General features: G+C 65.3%; 2 protein-coding genes across 5 annotated transcripts; one reads left to right on the top strand and one right to left on the bottom strand.

The window, feature by feature from the left end:
- Nucleotides 1-280: 280 nt before the first annotated feature.
- Nucleotides 281-3,109, top strand: LOC143170779 (perilipin-3-like). Its single transcript, XM_076359336.1, has 8 exons — nucleotides 281-303; nucleotides 569-626; nucleotides 865-1,060; nucleotides 1,340-1,422; nucleotides 1,508-1,805; nucleotides 1,955-2,145; nucleotides 2,225-2,347; nucleotides 2,427-3,109. The coding sequence occupies exons 2-8, from the start codon at nucleotides 576-578 to the stop codon at nucleotides 2,769-2,771; spliced, it is 1,287 nt and encodes a 428-aa protein (XP_076215451.1). The 5' UTR covers nucleotides 281-303; nucleotides 569-575; the 3' UTR covers nucleotides 2,772-3,109.
- A 2,399-nt stretch (nucleotides 3,110-5,508) lies between these two features.
- HDGFL2 (HDGF like 2) lies at nucleotides 5,509-17,241 on the bottom strand. Of its 4 annotated transcripts, none has more exons than XM_076359441.1 (16): nucleotides 17,137-17,241; nucleotides 14,198-14,274; nucleotides 13,977-14,115; nucleotides 11,901-12,080; nucleotides 11,401-11,517; nucleotides 11,161-11,232; nucleotides 10,767-10,914; nucleotides 10,468-10,543; nucleotides 10,084-10,369; nucleotides 9,313-9,407; nucleotides 8,647-8,717; nucleotides 8,212-8,282; nucleotides 7,880-7,981; nucleotides 7,568-7,781; nucleotides 6,689-6,812; nucleotides 5,509-6,478 (listed from the first exon to the last, which is right to left on the bottom strand). In XM_076359441.1, the coding sequence occupies exons 1-16, from the start codon at nucleotides 17,206-17,208 to the stop codon at nucleotides 6,382-6,384; spliced, it is 1,941 nt and encodes a 646-aa protein (XP_076215556.1). In that variant the 5' UTR covers nucleotides 17,209-17,241; the 3' UTR covers nucleotides 5,509-6,381. The 4 variants fall into 4 exon arrangements, with proteins under 4 accessions (XP_076215556.1, XP_076215557.1, XP_076215558.1 ...); XM_076359442.1 differs by having other exon boundaries at nucleotides 5,509-6,475; XM_076359443.1 differs by lacking the exons at nucleotides 13,977-14,115; nucleotides 14,198-14,274.
- Nucleotides 17,242-18,607: the final 1,366 nt, after the last annotated feature.

The raw sequence follows: 18,607 nt of genomic DNA, 5'->3' as shown, positions 1-18,607 counted from the left end.
GAATCGGTCCCGGTGGGATCCGGTCCCGGGAGGGTCGGTCCAGCCCCGCCCGGTGGCGGGGGGGGGGGAGGCGGGGGGGGTCGGTGCAGCCCAGCCCGGGGGATCCGGCGCTGGGGCGGGGGGGGGGGGGGTCGCTGCAGCCCCGGGCCGCGCCGCTCCCAGCGGGTCGGTGCTCCCGGACCGCCCCGGGGCGGCCCCGGCAGGGCGGGTCCCGGTCACATGCGCTCGGGGCCGGGCTCCGGGACTATAAAGGCCGGTGGGGAGGGAGCGGGGCCAGTCCAGAGCCCAGCCCAGCCGACAGCGGTGAGTCTGGTCCCGGTCCCGGTCCCGGTCCCGGTCCCGGTCCCGGTCCCGGTCCCGGTCCCGGTCCCGGTCCCCGGTCCCGGTCCCGGTCGGTGTCTGGGGCACGGGAGGGAGCTGGGAACCCCCCTGTTCTGGAGGGCCCCAACCGGGTGGGGGCTGCCCCGTTCTAGGGAGGGAGGCGGTTAACTTGGGGTTCCCCCATCCTGGGGGTGAGTGGGGGGCGTTGGGGGGGTCTGACCCTGCTCACGGTTCCCCCCCACCCCAGCGCCGCCATGGCCACCAGCGAGCCCGGGACGGCGCAGCCCAAGGCGGAGGAGCAGCAGGTCAGTGGGGGCAACGGGGGGGTTCGGGGTGGGGGTGTCCAGGGGATCCCTGCTTGGGGACGGCACTTTGGGTTATCCTACGCTTGGGTGGGCTTGGAGAGTCCTCGGAGTACTCCAAAGCCATCCTCGGGGAGTCAGGGGCACACAGCCCCCCCTCCCCCCCCGCCCGCCATCCCCTACGAGATTTAGGGCTCCATCGTCCCCCCACATACTCATCCTGATCCCTTCTTGCCCCCAGAGCATCGGGACGAGGGTGGCCAGCCTGCCCCTGGTGAGCTCTGCCTACGGCATGGTCTCCACCGCCTACGCCTCCACCAAGGAGAGCCACCCCTACGTCAAGTCCGTCTGCGACGCCGCCGAAAAGGGGGTGAAGACGCTGACGGCGGCGGCGGTCAGCGGGGCCCAGCCCATCCTCACCAAGCTGGAGCCACAGAGTGAGTGGGGCTGGGGGGGAGGGGGGCAGCACCCCATGGGTTTTGGGGTGCCCGAAAACTGGCTGTAGCAGAGCTCTTGCAAGGCAGCAGGGTAAGAAAAAGCTGTTTTCTCATCTCTTAAGTTTCCACTGCGAACGAATATGCCTGCAAAGGGCTGGAGGAGAAGCTGGGGGGGGGGGGGGGCAGCACCCCATGAGTTTTGAGATGCCTGAAAACTGGCCTTAGCAAAGATCTTGCAAGTCATCAGGATGTTAAAAACATCTGGGTTTATGTCTCTAGTTTCCACCGCGAACGAATACGCCTGCAAAGGGCTGGATAAGCTGGAGGAGAAGCTGCCCATCCTGCAGCAGCCCACGGAGAAGGTAGTGGGGTAGGGTGGGGTGGGCAAACATGCTCGAGGTCCCCCCCCAGCGCTGTTTAATAGAGGGTTGTCCACCCTACAACCAGCTCATCTCGGACACCAAGCAGCTGGTGACATCCACAGTGACGGGGGCCAAGGATGTCCTGACCAGCACCGTGGCTGGGGCCAAGGACGTGGTGACCAGCCGGGTGACGGGTGTGATGGACATGACCAAAGGGGCCATGCAGGGCAGTGTGGAGCTGACCAAGTCGGTGGTGAGCAGTGGCGTCAACACAGTCATGGGCTCGACCGTGGGCCAAATGGTGGTGAGCGGGATGGGCTCCGTGCTGGAGAAGTCAGAGGAGCTGGTGGACCATTACCTGCCCATGACGGATGAGGAGCTGGGTAAGGAGCTGATCACAACCCCCTGGAGATGTGTCATGGCCTGGGGGTCCCCTTGGAGAGGGGGTGGGTAGAGCCTGGGCAGGATGATGCTGGCTCTACATGGGGTTGGGGTGAGGGGTGGGGCCACCTCAGCAGCTCCTCTCCCACAGCCAAGCTGGCCACAGCTGTGGAGGGCTTCGAAACAGAGCAGCAGAAGCAGCAGCAGAGCTACTTCGTGCGCCTGGGCTCCCTCTCGACCAAGCTGCGGCACCGAGCCCTCCAGCACTCGCTGGGCAAGCTGCAGAGCGCCCGCCACAGCAGCCAGGACGTGCTGGCCCAGCTCCAGCGCACCCTTGACCTGGTAGGACCCATCCCCACGTCCCCCCATGCCATCCTGGAGCTGCAGCAGGCCACCCACGCCAAGCTCTGTCTCTCCTCAGGTGGAGCACCTCAAGCAGGGCATGGACCAGAAGCTGCAGGGAGGGCAGGAGAAGCTGCAGCAGATGTGGCTGGAGTGGAGCAAGAAGCAACCGGGTGGCGGCAAGGACCTGGTGCCACCAGAGGTAGGTGGAGGGCAGGGGGTCCCCAGGGTGACCTGGTGTCCCCCCCCACACCCCTCACCACCTCCTTGTCCCCCTGCAGCCAGTGGAGTCGGGCACGCTGGCCCTGCTGCAGGGCTTGACGCAGCAGCTCCAGAGCTCCTGCCAGCCCTTGGTGTCCAGCCTCCAGGGCCTCCCTGCCAGCATCCAGGACACGGCGGGGCAGGTCCGGCATAACGTGGAGGAGCTACGGGTAGCCCTCGCCTCCGCCGCCTCCCTCCAGGACGTGACGAGCAGCGTGCTGGCTCAAGCCCGTGCCCGTGCCACCAAAGCTCGCCAGCTGATGGACGAGCTGGTGGAGCACGTGGCCCACAACACCCCCCTGACCTGGCTGGTGGGACCCTTTGCCCCCTCGGGCCAGCGCCTGGTGGACCTGGAGATGAAATAGCATCTTCTGGGCTGGGGTGCTGTTGGTGTGTCCCCCCCACCACCTGCCTAAGCCTCGATAGGAGCGTCTACTAACCCCTGCCTGGCCCACCTTGCCCGTAACCTCAGTGCCTGCCTGTACAAGGGACCGCTCCTGCCTGTCCCACGTGCAGCTCTGTCCCTTGTCACCTGTGCCAGGGCCCTGCAGTAACATGCCTTGGTTCCCCCAAGTGCCTACTGGGGTCACCTCCGGCCCCCGGCTGGACCCCCCCATGTCCCCTCGTCCTCGGTGCCTTCAAGCCCCTGGTCTTGTAGGGTCGGGGATGGCTCGTGAAGCAATAAACTCTGGTTAGTTTTGCACTGGACTGAGGCTTCTTCTGGGGGTGGGGGGGGTGGTATTGGGGCCCCTAGGGCTGCATCCCACCCCAAGCAGGGGCTCAGGGGGAGTGATGATGTCATAGCCCTGCGTGACCTCACAGGGGCGGGGGCTTCCAATGGAGGCACTGCAGGGGACGGCCTGGTGCTGAACCACCAGGACACCAGCCTCTTCCCTGCCCGCTACCCCCTGAGCAGAGCCCATGGCCGAGGGTGAGTGGAGGGGGTGCTCTGGAGGAACAGTCCGTCCCCCCCCAAGTCCTGGGGCCCCCCATGTCCTGGCCCCCCACTCATCCCACAGCCCAGCAAGACCCCCCTAGCCTGTCCCCTGCCCTGGTGGGACCAGGGCTGGGAGGGCAGGAGCGGGAGGTGGGACCAGGGCTGTCCTGGGAGCAGGGTGCCCCTAGCCCCAGGGAGACAGACAGGCCCATCCTGGGGGGCTCGGGGGGGGGGGGGGGGGGGGGCGGGTGCTGGGCAGGACCTGCTCACCCCGCTGGGAGTGAGGGGCAGCACCCCATGCCCTGCATCCCAGCTCGTGGCACTCTGCGCTGTCATCATCCCTGCCCCGACTGGGGCATCACCCACACCACCGGTGACGATGGCCCCGGGGCACCATCCTCGGGTGCAGGGCTGCAGCGCTGGCAGCAGCAGGTCAGTGCCGGGGGCTGAGCAGGGGCCCCTCCAGCGGGGCTCAGCCCTTCACAGCTTGCCAGGACCTGGGTGCCCCCTCTGTCCCGCCAGCAGACACCCCCCCACGCATCTTGGAGGAGGCAAGCACCAAGCCCCCCACCCCCCTGCCATGTCTTGGCCCAGAGGTGGCATTGGGGCTCCCGTGGCACCCGCCTACAGCCTGGGTGTCAGTGCTGTGCCCCCCCCCCTCCCTTTTGCAGGCAGAGCCTCCCTGGACCCTGTGGACGAGGCCACTCCGCAGCCATCCCAGCAGGTACCCTGTCCCCGGGGGCTGTGCCGTGGGGCTGTGCCCGGGACGCCGGTGCCCACGGTGCCGTTCCTCCCGCAGACAAAGGCCGTGCAGCAAAGCTTGGAGGAGCCGCTCTGCGACAGCCAGGAGATGTGGGTGTGCAGGAACCAGCTGCAAGCAAACCCCTGCCCACGTCCCGGCACCCAGGAAAGGCCGGCCGAGGGGTGCGGGACCCCCATGAGGCCACCGGGGCAGGCGCTTGCCACGGGTCGGATGCTGGCACAGCGGCTGCAGGATGCCTTGGTGCAGCTGCGGGCTGGGGTCCGGCAGCTGCCTGCCCTGCTGCAACAGGCAGTGCGGCAAGCCCAGGGCGGCATGGCCGAGGTCCACGGCGCCTTCAGCCGGGCCGGCTCCCTGCGGGAGCTGCTGGGGACCGCGGTGGCCCGGGGACGCGAGGTGGTGGCCCAGGCCTGGGAGGCGCTGGTGGTGTTCCTGCTCCAGCACCCGCTGGTGCTACGGCTGGAGGATGCCGCCGAGGCTGCCGGCACGGCGGCACCACCCCACACCACCCCACCGCACCCCCAAACCTAAGGGTGCCCTAAATTCAACCAGCCACGGCCACCCCCCCCCCCCCCCCCCCCCCCCCCCACCCCCCCCCCCCACCCCCCCCCCCCAGGCCGTGAGAGGGGCTGAAACCCTGCTCTGTCCTCGGTGGCACCAACATGGCTCTGTTCACGTTCATGTCCGTGTCTTGGCGTTATTCCGGTGCTGCCACCTGCGACGATGGGGGCTGCGACAGCCAAAGGCAATGGGGGGGTTTTGGCAGGGAGGGAGGGAGAGGAGGGCACAGAGAGACCTCATATCTGCCTTTAAATCCCCACCCCCACCCCCACCCCCCCACCCCCCCACCCCCCCCCCACCCCCCCCCCCCCGACCCAGGGTGATGTCCCAAGGTGGGGGGGGGGGGGATGTCACACAAGCTGCTCGCTGGGGCGGCGTAGGGCTTAACCAGCCCTTCCTGGGGCGCGGTGACACGTCGCCGTGTCCCCATCCACCTTCCCCAGCACCAGGGTCCGGGTGTTCCCCCCCCCCCCCCGGCCCCGCGTCTCTCCACGTCTCCCCAGCCCGAGGATGGGGCTGAGCCCCCAGCCGCGCACCGGGCAGCAGCACCCAGCTCACCCCATCTCCCCCCTCCCCCCCAACCTCCCGGCAGTTGGGCAAAAGGCACACAAGGCTTTTTTTTTTTAATTTTTTTTTTTTTTGGGGGGGGGGGGAGGGGGGAGGGGAGTTTATTTGGGTTTTGTTTATGGAGAGCTGGAGCATGAAATCAGCCCTGGAAAAAAAAAAAACCAAACACATCCAACCAACCCTCTCCCCAGGGCAGAGTTACAGCAACAGCAGCCTCGAAGCGGGGTCGGGGCATCCTCCCTCCTCCGCGGCACAAACAGGACTCGAGGACGCAGCGTCTGGTTGAGCTGGGAACATCTTTATTTGACGTGTACAAAAGCTTCGGATCTTTGCAAAAGAGCAGACAGACAGACAAAGATGCTGCCCAGCACAAGGCAGGATGCTGCCGTGGTTCAGTCCCTCCCTGGCTGAGACAGGAGAGAGAGAACACGCAATTTTTATTCTCTTTTTAACCCAAAAGCTGGTGCCCAGCCCTGCTGCCTCCCCTGGAGCAGAGGGACCCGGCTCCAGCAGCTGCCTCCGGCCGGAGAGAAGACGATGGTGGGGAACGGGGCTCGGAGAAGCCCCCGTGTCCAAGGCAGAGCCCAGCACGGGCGCTGGAAAATCAAGCAGAGAGCAGCCCGGTTTGGCTGTCCCATTCCCCTCGCCAGGGCCCGGTGGGGACACCCGTGGGTGCCTGGTCCTGGCTGGTGGGGTGGGCCAGGGGCAGAGGGAAGGGGGGGGGACACCCGTGGGTGCGTTTTCCAGTCCCGGCCCCGGGCAGGGGGATGCTCCTGCCCTCCCCTCGTCACAGTCAGCGATGCCTCAAGAAACAAGACACTAGGGCTCCCTGTGTTTTTCATTAAAAAACCCTTTATATTCATTTCATGTCGGTTGAAATCACAAGAAATTAGGTAGGAGGGAAAAACAAAATGGAAAAAAAAAAAAACAAACAACAAAAAAAAACCCAAAACAAAAAAGAGGGGACAGATACAGACAACCAGCACAGCCCCCCCCGCGGTCGGTGCTTTTGCGGGGCCGGGGGCACAGGACAAGACCTAGGACATCAGCTACTGTGTGACTTAGTGAAGTAACTCAAGCAGGGGACGAGGCAGAGGCCAGTCTCCCTTCGTAGCCCCTCCGCCTCCTCCTCCGGGCGGGAGCTGCTTCCTCAGCTCTCCTCCGCGTCATCCACAGCCTCCGACTCCCCGCGAGCCCTCTCCCGCTCCGGCCCGGCTCGCTCGGCCTTGGGATAGTCCTGCACACTGCTGGGGGAGAGTACAGGCATCTCAGCGAGCGTCTCCCCTGCCCCCCTGCCTTCCCCTCTCCCACGCCCCAGGCTCCTTCCCAAGCTGGGAAAAGCCCGACACAACCCACGAGACTTCCCCCCCCAAATCATCCATGCGAGAGCCCGGCTTGGACGTGCATCAGATCCAGGGGAGCTCCCAAGCCCCCAGCTCTGCCCCTCGCACGCTCACTTGTTGTGGGTCTCCTCGGCGGACGCCTCCGACTCTCCCGCTCCCGGCCCTTGGCTTTTGTCCTTCTCCTCTGGGCCCTCCGCTTTTTGGGACAGGGATTCACCATTCACAGGACCCGACAAGTCTAAAGGGAAGAGAGAGGCTCAGACACTCGGGTCCCCACAGCAGACCTCGTCCACCCTGACCCACGAGGGGCTGGGCAAGCCGAGGACCCAGAGCCAACAGGTTGTCCCCATCCAGGCAAGGGACACCCAGCTGAGACCGAGGGGACCCCAGGTCTGGCCTGACCCCAATAGCTACGAGAAGGGCCCCAAAGACTCCATCCCCCAAGCCCAGAGGCAGGCGTCAGAGCGTCATCAGCTCCTCCGGGAAGGCTCTTGCAGCATCACCAGGACGTCCCCAGGCAGGGACCCAGCCACGATGGTGGAAGATCCCAGTCACCAGCTGCCTGCGCAAGAGCCTGAGCCAGCGTCCAAGGGCGTCTCCGCATTCCTCCGTCTCCCCGGTGCCTTGGACCAGCGCTCAAGCTGGCAGCGAGGAGCCATCCTGGCCCAAAAATCAGCCCAGAGGCACCCAAAGCCAGGGCGTGGGCGTCGAGGTTTGCCCTCTGCTCTCACTGCCGCGAGCGTTCGCTACTCAGTCCTTTCCCACTCTTGGCACTCCAGCGAACAAGGGACTGGAGGTGCCGCGCGTGGCTGCCGATCCCCTCCACCACCGAGGCCAAGAGCCACCCCTGTTCACATCCCCAGTCCCCAGCGGGACGTGCTGTGTCCCTGTTTGTGTCCCCAGCGGGACATGCTGTGCCCTGAGAAGGGCCCCGGGATCGCTACGTGCCTGGGCAGAGCAAGGAACTGCCCCGAGACATGCAGGGAGCGTTACCAGCATTCGTCTCCTCTTCTCCCTTCTCATTCCGTGTCTCCCCTCCTGACAGCTTCTCCTGGCTCTTCTCCGCCTCCCCCTTGTCCTTCTCAGACCCGGCTTTGTTGGCTTTCTGGATGGCCTCCATCTTTGGTCCTAGGACGCGCGACTTCAACCGGGTGTAGACTTCGGCAGCTTTCTCCATCACGTCCTTGTTTGCTTTATAGCGACGGATCTGCACCAGAAAGAGGGAGGAGGGACGCCCTCAGAGCTGGGGCGACCCAAGCACGCTCCTTGCTCCCCTCCAGGCAGGGACTCAGCCCTCTGCCCTACCTTTTTCAGCGTAGCCACCACGTCGGTGTGCTTCTGGAGGATGTGAGAGGTGACCTGGAGCGTGCCCAGCTCCTCTAGCGCATTCAGACACCGCTTGATGTCCTGCAAGGATGGCACCGAGATCAGAAGCTGCCTGGAAGTCTCCCTGTGGGCACCCAGGGCAGCGCTGCGTGGAGCACGGTCCCCTAATGCCACTCAGCATCCAGAAAGGGAAGAGGGGGCTCAGCCAGGCTGAGGACCCCCAGGTATTGCAGCTGGGCAAGGCTCACGCGGTGGCCGAGGAGACGAGGAGCAGGGACATCCCAGGCCAGACCAACCTCTCGGGCACTCACCGGGTTATCCACCTTCAGGGCAAACTTGACCTCGCTGTGAAGTTTCTGAAGTTTCTCTTCGACCGTGGGCTCTGGAGCAGCAAGAGAGAGAGGTCGAGGCATCAGGCCACCGGAGGAGAGCACAGCACTGCCCGGAGCCAGGGACCTCTCCCCCAGCCGGCAAGGGTTTGGTTTCCTCCTGCATCTCCAAGGTCAAACACAGCCCCAGGGGCCCCTCTGAAGAGGATGGGTTGGGATGAGCCAAAATCAGGAGGGGATGTATGGAGGGCAGCTCGCTGTCTCTGCCCACCCTGTAAATACTTTCCAACACGATGTCAGGACCACGGCAGTGCTGGGAAGGGCCCTGTGGATCCCTCCCCTTCCCAGGGGATCCCTTTCCTGGATCCCTTCTCTCCCTCTCCTCCCCTCTGTGACGGCAAGCAAGGGCTCTCTCACCCTTTTTCTTCTCCATCCTCCTTTCAGGGATCAGGTCAGATTTCTTCCGGCCTCGTTCTACTTTCAAAGGTCTGCGGGAGGAAAAGGGAAGAGGCGAGATCATTCAGGTGAAACCCCCTGCTCGCCGCTGGGCTAACAAGAAGGGGGACGGCACACACCGGCGCATCCCCCCCGGGCCTGCCCGAGGGCGCGAGCCAGGCAGCAGAGCCCTGCCACGCTCCACCACCGCTTTCACGCGCATCTCCCAGCTCGCAGGCAGACGGGAGCCCCGGGACAGCAGCTCCCCCATGCCCCAGCTTCCCGGGATTGCAGAAAGGCAGAGCCCCAAAGCGATACCCCGAGGATCTTCCCCTGCGAGATGGAAAACACCAGGGAAGCTCAGCCTGGTGCCCCCCAACACCTCCTCCAGCCCCTTCAGCTCCAGGAGACAGGAGGGGAGGAAACAGCCCGGCCCCTTCCACGGGCGCTGCTGACCCAGGGGCAGCTCCACGGGGAGCCCCATCCCCACCCCGGGGTGCCCCATCCCCACCCCGGGGTGCCCCATCCCCACCCCGGGGTGCCCCATCCCCACCCCAGGGTGCCAGCCGGGGAGGGCTGGGCAGCAGCAGAGGAATGGCCCTGTCCCCAGAGGAAGAAAGCGCCGATGCGGGGAGGGGAGATGCTGACTTGTTCCGTGGTTTCTCCTCTGCTCGGCCCCTCTTCTCCTTCTGATTCGGTTTCCTTGACAACTCTGAGGGCTGCTTCTTCGCCGGCTTCTTTACCTTGGAGGAGAGAACAATGCAGGCGAGAGCGGCAGAGCCCTCCCCGCTGCGGGAGGGAGACAGCGCCGCGGCCCCTGCTGCAAGTCGGTTTGGGTGCAGGGGCATCCCCCGCACGGGATAAAAAAGGGACTCGGGTTGCAGCACAGCGGTGTGCTGCTCCGAAAGTAAATATCCTGGTACCTAAAGTGGCCCACCCAGCCCGCAGGACCCGACTGGCGGACCCACGCGTCCTTCCAGACCTCAAGACCTTCGGGCTGCTTTCCTGGCTCCCCCTCCACCGGGAGGAACTCGCCAGGCTACAAGGGCGACCTCGCCTCTGACCACGGGCAGCACGGTTCCCGTGAGCCCTCTGCAACCCTTCCCTGTGCTTCAGCCGAATCCGGCTGATGCTCCTCCAGGCTCCGGGGGGCGAATCGGATGACTGTGGTGGGAGGGAGAGCATCATGGAGATGCGAGACCCACAGCTGGATGGGGCGTCCTGGGCCAGGAGAAGAGCTCCCCTTTACAAGGCACGGGTGTGCCTACGGACACAACCCTTCCCAGTGCTGCGTGGGCAACCCCAGGGTAACGCAAGACCGAGACAGCAGGTCCCTGCCACTCCTGGAGGTCCCTGCTGACCTGACCTGAGAGGATGGGCTGGCTGTTTGTCCCCAGCTCCCCACGGCTCTCTACTCACCTCTTTCTCCAGCTCCAGTTCAGAGTCTGAGGAGGACGGGGCCTTGGCCCGACCTTTCCGGCCCTTTTTGGCCACTTCATCCTCTCCACTGCTGTCTGAGTCCGAGTGCATCTCCTCGCCCTTCTCCGCTTTCTCCTTCCTCTTCTCTTTCTCCTCCTTCTCCTGCTCCCGGAGTCGACGGATCTCTTCCTCCTGCTCCCTCTTCCTCTTCTCTTCCAGCTCCCGCCGTCGTTCTTCATCTCGCCTCTTCCACTCGCTGATGCGGTCCACGTCGCTATCGCTATCACTGCAAAGGACAGAGCACGCTTGGACCCCTTGTGCGGAGGGGAGGTGGGTGACCCTCCAGCCCAGCCCCGAGGGTGACAGCGTCCCAGCTGATCTCACCTGTCGCTGCTGGAGCTGGTCGGGACGCGCTCGGGCTTCGGTTTCCTGCCACGGGGCTTGGGAGGGGGTTTCTCAGCTGCAAGACAACGGGGAGATGTTCAGCAGGAGCCCTGGTTGTCCCTCTGTTAAAACAGCCCCAAATCGGGGGGGGCAGAGGGCTGTTCGGATATGGGCTGGAAGGTGTCCACAACAGAAGGGGACCCCAGAGCCTCAGGAGCCCTCCACCTCACACGCTCTCCAGTCCCCCGAGGAAGCCAGCAGTGGCCCAGCGGTGGTGGAAGAAGCTTCCTTGGCGTTACCTGGCTTCCTTCCCCGCGGAGCCTTCTTCACAGACACATCCGAGTCTGAATCGGAGTTGGAGTCCGACTTGGTCATGTCCACAGTCGCGTTTCCCATTTCCGAATCCGAGTCCACTTTGGAGTCTGAGTCGGAGCCGGACTCCACTTTCTGCAGGCACAGAGTGGGGTTGGACCGGGGACGGGGGGGTGGCAGCGGCTCAGCAGCATGCCCCAAAACACAGCAGCACGGGGCACAGCCAGATCACTGAGGCATCAGCGAGGTCCCTCCTAGCGCTGAACCTACACCCAGCCCATGGCAGAGCCCTGCCAACCCCCGGCCCCCCTCCAGGCACCACAGACCCCAGGCACCTCTCCAGCTTCCCTCCCGCTGCACTGCAGACTAGGGGTCTTTTACCTTCTTCTTCCTCCCCCCTGCCGGCATCCTCCGGGGAGCCCTGGCCACTGGCTTCTTCTCGGGAGTGAAGTCCTGGAGGAAAACACAGATATGAAGAAATGGGGAGCGGTCTCATGATGGTTTCAGAAGCCAGTCAGGTTCCCCCGAGCCACCGCCCCCCTAGACGGCGATGCTCTTCCTCCAGCCCTTTCCCCACCGCCCTGCCAGCCTCCATACAAGCGTATCCCAAACCCCTCTCACCTGGTCACTGTTTTTTTCCGATTCGGAAGATGTTTCCGAGTTCTCCTCTTCTGTCAGGGAGGGGCTGCCCTGATCCAGGTCACTGGAGGATTTCCGAGGCCGTTTTGCCACTGGCATCTGACATGCAAGAAGCGAGAATGTGAGAGAAGCCCACTCCCCCTCTGCCCACAACAGAAAGAGCAGCCGCGTGCACTCAGAAGAGATCTGCAGCTCTAGTCTCTCCTCCTGGCTGCAAACCACACCAGGATTTGGCCGTCCCACCATCTCACGGACAACGCGAGACAGCTGCAAGACCCCCAAAGATGCACTGAACCCCATTTCCCACCGGAGAATCCAGAGGGAGTTGGTTTCTTCACCACCTCCTGCCACGGTGGGTTTGACATGCTGCATGGCGGACGAAACCTGCAGCTCAGTGGTGGACGCGAGGACCGTATCAGCGTCCTCCTGGCCAGGACGCCCTCCCATCCCCGCTGCGTGGAACCGCCTCAGCCCACACTCACTTTCATAGCCAGCGATTTTCGCTTGAGCTCGCTGTGGTCGCTGCCTCGATCGGAGTCCTCATCGCTTTCCATTTTCTCCGTGGCGACTGCAGCCATGGCAGTGTCTTCCTCATCGTCACCTGCATCGCTTCCCCCCATCGGGTCGTTCTCGGGAACGTCGCTGTCCGAGGAGCTCGCAGGCTAAAGACAGCGGAGACGAGAGTTGTGTTACCGCCCCAGGGGGCCTGTGGCGTATCAGGGGGGAGAGGAGACGGGGCACAAAAGGGTGACGAGCGATGGACGGCAGCGCTGAGCAGAGAGGTGTGCGTGCAGAGGAGCGTGGGGCAGCCTCCCCTCCCGGCACAGAACCCTTCGGCGTGGCTCTGGGGCAGGGGGACAACGCGACCAGCCCTTCAACGAGGACGCTCAGTCGACCCCCTTCTAATTCCTCTGCACCCCCTTCCCAAGGCCCCTCACGCACCACCCCGAGACCACCAGCAACACCTTCCCTCTGGATCCCCCAGCTCGGCTTCCACCCGCTGCTGCCGCCTCGCTCCCCTCTCCCCCCCATCCTCGCGCTCTGCCAAAGACCCCTGGAGAAGCCTAGACCTGACAGCCCCTCCCGGGTGAGCGGACCCCAGCTCTCCTCTGCCCTAATGGCGCCAGACAAGCAGGGCTGGGTGGCTCGGGTCAGCCTCTCCTCCGGCGTCAGGGAGCAGCCGTTCTCCTCCGGTGGGCCGGCCACCAGCCCTCGACTCGGGTCAGGCCTCTTCCTTCTCAGATGGCTTCGCCCCACAGCACATCACACACCTTCCCCACGGGAAAGGTCCACACAAGAAGTCCAGCGTGGCGGCCACCACTCTTCCCAGTTGGGATCTCCTGTGTCCTGCTCCCTCACTCCCATGTAGGGAAGGTCTCCCGGCTTCTCACCAGCCCGTCATGAGGTTCCTCATGCAAGGACATCTCACCCAAGGGGTTTCCTAGAGCTGGGATTCTTCCAATGCCGGAGCCTTCCTGCTGGAAAGCTTCTCCTCATCCTTGACCGTTCCTGGCACCTCCTTCATTTAGGTCACAAAACCAAGAAAGACCTCTACTTCAGTCTCTTCTTCTGCTCCTCCAGGCATTTTGGCCACAAAACACAGTTGGCATTGGTGAACCCTCAGCTTTGCTGGGGCTGTCGGCGTCGCCTCGGTCCCTCAATCACAGCAGGCCCTTCACCAACAGGCTTCTTACCCCTGCTGGGAGTTCACGGTGGAGTCCCTGGACAAAGCGGGTGCTGCCTCCCTCACCATCACCAACCTCCCGCCCAACAAGCTGAAAGTTGCTCTCCAGGTTTTCAAGCATCTCCATGGTCTCACCTTACCCTACGTCTGCGGTCTTGAGTCCAACCGTCTCCCACAGCTACTCAAACCACATCCTCTCTCCTGCGCTGGCAGCAGCACAGCCGGGGGGGGCTCATTCCCTGAGCCTGCCTACCTCTAGACCACCTTGTCCTTGTAGCTCACCTTAAAAACCTTCCTCTGCCTCTTCAGACCAACTGCCTATGAAGCTGCTTTGGACGCCTTCTTTGAAGATCGCTATACAATAAATTGTATCACACAATTATGGTTACGAAATGCCCACGCAAGCAATTGACAGCAAAGAGCCGTCTCCCGGCCTGCTCTGAAGCCCGCTGAAGGAGCAGCCCAGCGGCTTTTGGCTCAGGACCTCAGAAATGGATGAAGAGGGGGACTGCCCAACACTCCACGCGCAGGTCCGGGAGCTGGGGACGAGCAAGCCTCAAGTTCTTGCTCTGACAACGAAATCCTCCGTGGTTTTGGGCAAGTGGCAGAAAGCACATCCCCGGTTCCACCTTGAAGATGGGGCAAAGGCATCTTCCTCCAGAGGAGGAGGAGGGCTGACTCCCTCAGGAAGGGAGAGGGCAGGGAAGGGAAGCTACTTCAACCCCGAGAAAGCCGATCTGCGAGCTGGAAGCGCGTAGGCACCATAGCAATGAGAAGCAGAAAAAGGAGGAGAGCGACTCGGAGGAAAGGAGAGATGGAGGCGCCGGCAGCCCACGTCCTCGCTGCCCCCCCGCCACGCGAGGCCCGCACTCACCGGAGGGGCACTGTAACTGGCGTGAGGGTTGTTCTGGATTTCCCACAATCCCTCGTTGAAGCCTTTTCTCTTGTTTGGTTTCCCATATTTGTCTTTATATTTTTCATAAAGGAAGAGATCTTTAGGGCCCAAGAAGGCGCTGGAGAGAAACAAAGCAGAGGTGAGCCCGGAGCAGAGGCAGCGGGGCAAAAGCCCAGAGAGGGGAGCGAGGCAGCGCTTACGTCTCGTGGGTGCCGAAGAAGAAGATGGGGTACTTGTTCGGTGGGGGTTTCACAGCGCCGTCCGCGATGTCATCGATCTGAAAGGAAACCCAAAGCAGGAGGTGGTCAGAGAGAGCGGCTTGAGCACGTCCTCTGCGAGGCACGTCAGCCCCGGCTAGCAGCGTCGGCCTCCGGCACCCGCACCCGCTTGGAGGCAAGCACGGCAAGAAAGCACCCGGACGGGGACCTTGCTACGCACAAGAGTCCCACTGCGGCGTCAGGGCCCGGCGGGATCTCTAGAAGAGTAACAGAAGGGATCCGGCACGGATGCTCTACGGCTAGAGCTCGGCGCGAGGTCATCTCTCCACCTCCGGGCTCAACGCCCAGGGAAACGCGGGCCTTGTGCTACTCCCCAGAGATCCATCGCACCGGCCGCCTCGGGGGGGGACGCCCGAGGGAAGCCCCCTCCAGCCCGGGGTGGGGGGCGATTGCTCCAACGGGGCGGCCTGAGGGTCCTTCCTGGCTGGAGACCGGCCGCAGGAAAAGCCCCGCTGCCAGCAGAACGCGTGGGCCACCCCGTCTTCTTCCCACGCGCGGCTCCAGCGCCCGTCTGTCTGCTCCACGTGGTCTGGGCTGCGGGCAGAGCCGCAGGCGGGAGCCTCGGGGTGCGCAGGGGCTGCCCCGCGTGCTGGGGAGGTCTTCGGGGCGGGGGGAAGCCTTCCCCAAAAGAGCAAGCGAGCTAAAGCAGGAGGGGCTGCAGACGCCGGCAGCGCAAGGGCTCTCCTGGAACAACCGAGTCCTCTCGGTGCCAGGCCAGCCACGACAGCGCGGGGACGGCATCCTAGATCTCACGGCGTGGTGCAGCCAAGCATCGTCGTCTCCGGCACCCTGAGCCTCCCCGGTACCTGCCGGCCCCGATCCCACACGGTTTCCACCTGCCAGTCTCTTGCCATCGGGCACCTTCAAGCGGATGAACCTCCCTCGCCCTCAGCTGCCGCCAGGGACCACCGCAGACCCCCGTCTGAGCCCCCGAGCCGCCTCGCGCTCCCCCGGTGAGCACGTCCTACACCGGCCCCCACTCTGCCCGCTCCTCCGCGTCTCCTCCAGGCACCACCACGGCACAACGCTGTCACCCGGCCGGCGGGATCCGTCGTCTCCCACCACGCGCGCTCCATCGCCCCATCCACACCCCCCAGACTGCACCGGCACCCTCCGATCCTGCACCTCGCGAGCGCTCAGCCGCAGCCCCCCGCACGCATCACACCCAGGCGCTGTCCCCAGCGTGTCTGTGTCCCCCGTCCCCACCAAGGGACACAGCCCTGGACCCCGGCTCTGTCCCCCACCCCTCCCCAAACTCAGGCCTCCTGCTGCTGTCCCCAGTGGGGGACAGAGGGTGGGTGACATCCAGGCTGGGAAGGGGAACGGGGCTCTCTGGAGGGGCAGGGCCCTGCTGGGCAGTGGGAGGATGAGGACGGAGGGGAAGGGGCAGGACTCCTCCGGGGTGCTGGGGCAGGGGGTGGGCTATGCCATGGGGTCGGGGTGCCTGGAGCGCCAGGGTCCCAGGGTGCAGCAGGGGAAAGGGGTGGCAGGGGTCACCCCAGCAGGAGAGAGGGTCCCCAGGCCAGGGGTCCTGGTGGGTGAAGCAGGGCTGAGGCCCCGTGCGGTTACCCCAAGGGGGTGAGGGTCTCCGCTGGGTGCAGGTCCAAAGGGAGAGCTCAGGGTGCCATTGGGACAGAAGAGGGGTCCCGGGTCCCCCTGCACGGGGTTGTCAAACACCCTCCTAGTGAGGGGTCCCCCAGGTCTCCCCCATCCCTTGCCAGGTACAGGCACCAGTGTGGGACCCCCCCCCCCCATCGCTCAAGTGTGGGTGCCAGTACGGGACCCCCAGCCCGGTGCAGGATCTCCTCCCAGCACAGGTGCCAGCATGGGACCCCAATTCCAGTCCTGGACCCCCGTCGTGGTCTGGGTTTCTCCATCCTGGTACAGGTGCCAACATGACACCCCCCTTCTGTGATCAAACCCCAGTGCCGGTATGGGTGCTGCTGTGGGACCCCCCACCCCAGCGCAGGACCCCATCCCGGCACTGGGCTCCCATCCCGGCAGGGGTGCCCGTAGGGGATCTCCATCCCAGTACTGGGCCCTCATCCCAGTACTGGGCCCTCATCCCAGTACAGGTTCCAACATGGGGTCCCCCATTCTGGTACAGGACGCCCCATTCCTGTAGCGAGTCCCCATCCCAGTATGGGTGCTGGAATGGGACCTCCCATCCCGGTACGGGACACCCCGTCCTGGTACCGGGTCCCCATCCCGGTACAGGTGCCGGTACGAGAGCTCCCCTCCCGGTACAGGACGTCCCAACCCAGTACGGGTGCTGGGACGGGACTCCCCATCCCAGTATGGGTGCTGGTACAGGTCCCTCATGCCGGTACCGGGTCCACATCCCAGGACAGATACCGATATGGGTCCCCCGTCGCGGTACGGGACACCCCATGCCGCTGCCGGGTCCCCATCCCCGTATGGGACCTCCCATCCCGGTACGGGATGCTCCATGCCAGTACCAGGTCCCCATCCCGGAACGGGTGCCGTTACGGGGTCTCCATCCCAGTATGGGTGCTGGTGCAAGTCCCTCATGCCGGTACCGGGCCCCCATCCCGGGAGAGGGGCTGGTACCAGGTCGCCCATCCCGGTACAGGACACCCCATGCCGGTACCGGGTCCCCATCCCGGTACGGGTACCGTTACGGCATCTCCATCCCGGTGCGGGCCCCCCACCCCGGGATAGGAGCCGGTAGGTGTCCCCATCCCGGTACCGGCCCCCCAACCCGGTACAGGATCTCCATCCCGCTACGGGATCTCCGGCCCGCCCCGCCCCCCCCCCCCCCCCTTTCACCCCCCCCCCGTCCCGGTTGCGTCCCCCCTTTCCCGGTGCATCCCCCCGCCGGCGCGGTCCCGCGGTCTCACCCGGGCCGGCCAGTGCGGGTACCCCTTCATCTTGGCGAAGACGAGGTCTCCGGGCTTGAAGCTGTGCGGCATGGCGGCCGCGGGGCGGGGCGGCGGCGGCGGAGGCCCAGGCCGCGGGCAGCACCGGGCAGCGGGGCGGGGACGGCCCGGCCCGCAGGATGTCCCGCCTCCGCCCGCGGCGCCAGCGCCCGTTGGCTCGGCGCCGCGTCGCTCCGCCGTCTCGCCCAATGGGAGCGAGGCGAGGGCACGGCGAGATAACGGGATTGGGCCGCGCCGCCAGAGGCGCCGAGGAAGGGGGGGGGGGGGGGGGGCGCTGAGGGGCGTGGCCAGAGGGGGCGGGGGAGGGGGCTGGGGCTGGGGGGGGGCTGCGTGGGCCTGGGCTGGGGCCGGGGGGGGCCGTGTTTGGGGTGAGGGGTGGGGGGGGACGGGGCTATGGGGAGGGGGACGGGGCTATAGGGTATGGGACAGGGCTATGGGGAGGGGGACGGGGCTGTAGGGAGGGGGACGGGGCTATAGGGTATGGGACAGGGCTATGGGGAGGGGGACGGGGCTGTAGGGAGGGGGACAGGGCTATGGGGAGGGGGACGGGGCTGTAGGGAGGGGGACGGGGCTATAGGGTATGGGACAGGGCTATGGGGAGGGGGACGGGGCTGTAGGGAGGGGGACGGGGCTATAGGGTATGGGACAGGGCTATGGGGAGGGGGACGGGGCTATAGGGTATGGGACAGGGCTATGGGGAGGGGGACGGGGCTGTAGGGAGGGGGACGGGGCTATAGGGTATGGGACAGGGCTATGGGGAGGGGGACGGGGCTATAGGGTATGGGACAGGGCTATGGGGAGGGGGACGGGGCTATGGGGAGGGGGACAGGGCTATGGGGAGGGGGACAGGGCTGTAGGGAGGGGGACGGGGCTATGGGGAGGGGGACGGGGCTGTAGGGAGGGGGCTGTGGGGTGGGGGCCAGGGGCTGGGCCAGGCTGAGCAGCCGGGTTAGCGGCTGTAGGGACAGGGAGGACAGGCCGGGCAGGGGACAGGGGACAGGGCTGGGGCCTGGGGCTGTGGGGACATGGAGGGGGCACTGTGCTGGGGGGGGGGGGGTTTGCACCCAAGGGCGAGCTCCGACGCTGCCCTGTCCACCGCCACCACCTTGGGCCCCCCTCCCCCCCGCCTCGGTGGGACCGAGCCCCATCTGGTTCGGGGTGGGTGGGAAGTGTCCCTGGGACGAGGACAGGGCCACCAGCGAGAGCCGCCTGGGGCGAGGCGGTGGGGGAGTTAGACCCGCTTTGCCTACCTTTGGTTTTAAACCTTGAACTCGATCCAGCTAAGCCGGAGCGAAACGGTGTAAGGCGTCTCGGTTTTTAAACCTGGTTTTAACCCAGTCTGGTTTCTCTGTGAGGTCACGGAAACGCGAATGGTCCGCTGCCCACGCCGGCCTCGCGGCCCGACATCGAAGCGGCCGCGTGCGATTCGGCG

The sequence above is a fragment of the Aptenodytes patagonicus genome, chromosome 25 (assembly GCF_965638725.1).
Source record: "Aptenodytes patagonicus chromosome 25, bAptPat1.pri.cur, whole genome shotgun sequence".
Lineage (NCBI taxonomy): Eukaryota > Metazoa > Chordata > Aves > Sphenisciformes > Spheniscidae > Aptenodytes > Aptenodytes patagonicus.
This window is presented reverse-complemented; position numbering and strand designations above follow the sequence as displayed.

Bases quoted from the DNA above. Each gene is read 5' to 3' on its own strand.
- LOC143170779 (XM_076359336.1), top strand. From the start codon at position 576: ATGGCCACCAGCGAGCCCGGGACGGCGCAGCCCAAGGCGGAGGAGCAG. The intron at 1,423-1,507 runs GTAGTGGGGTAG...CCCTACAACCAG, and splicing joins TGCAGCAGCCCACGGAGAAG to CTCATCTCGGACACCAAGCA. The intron at 1,806-1,954 runs GTAAGGAGCTGA...CCTCTCCCACAG, and splicing joins CATGACGGATGAGGAGCTGG to CCAAGCTGGCCACAGCTGTG.
- HDGFL2 (XM_076359441.1), bottom strand. From the start codon at position 17,208: ATGCCGCACAGCTTCAAGCCCGGAGACCTCGTCTTCGCCAAGATGAAG. The intron at 11,233-11,400 runs GTGAGAGGGGTT...GTTTTCCTCCAG, and splicing joins CGGAAAAAAACAGTGACCAG to GACTTCACTCCCGAGAAGAA. The intron at 8,718-9,312 runs GTCAGCATCTCC...TTCCTCCCGCAG, and splicing joins GAGGAGAAACCACGGAACAA to ACCTTTGAAAGTAGAACGAG.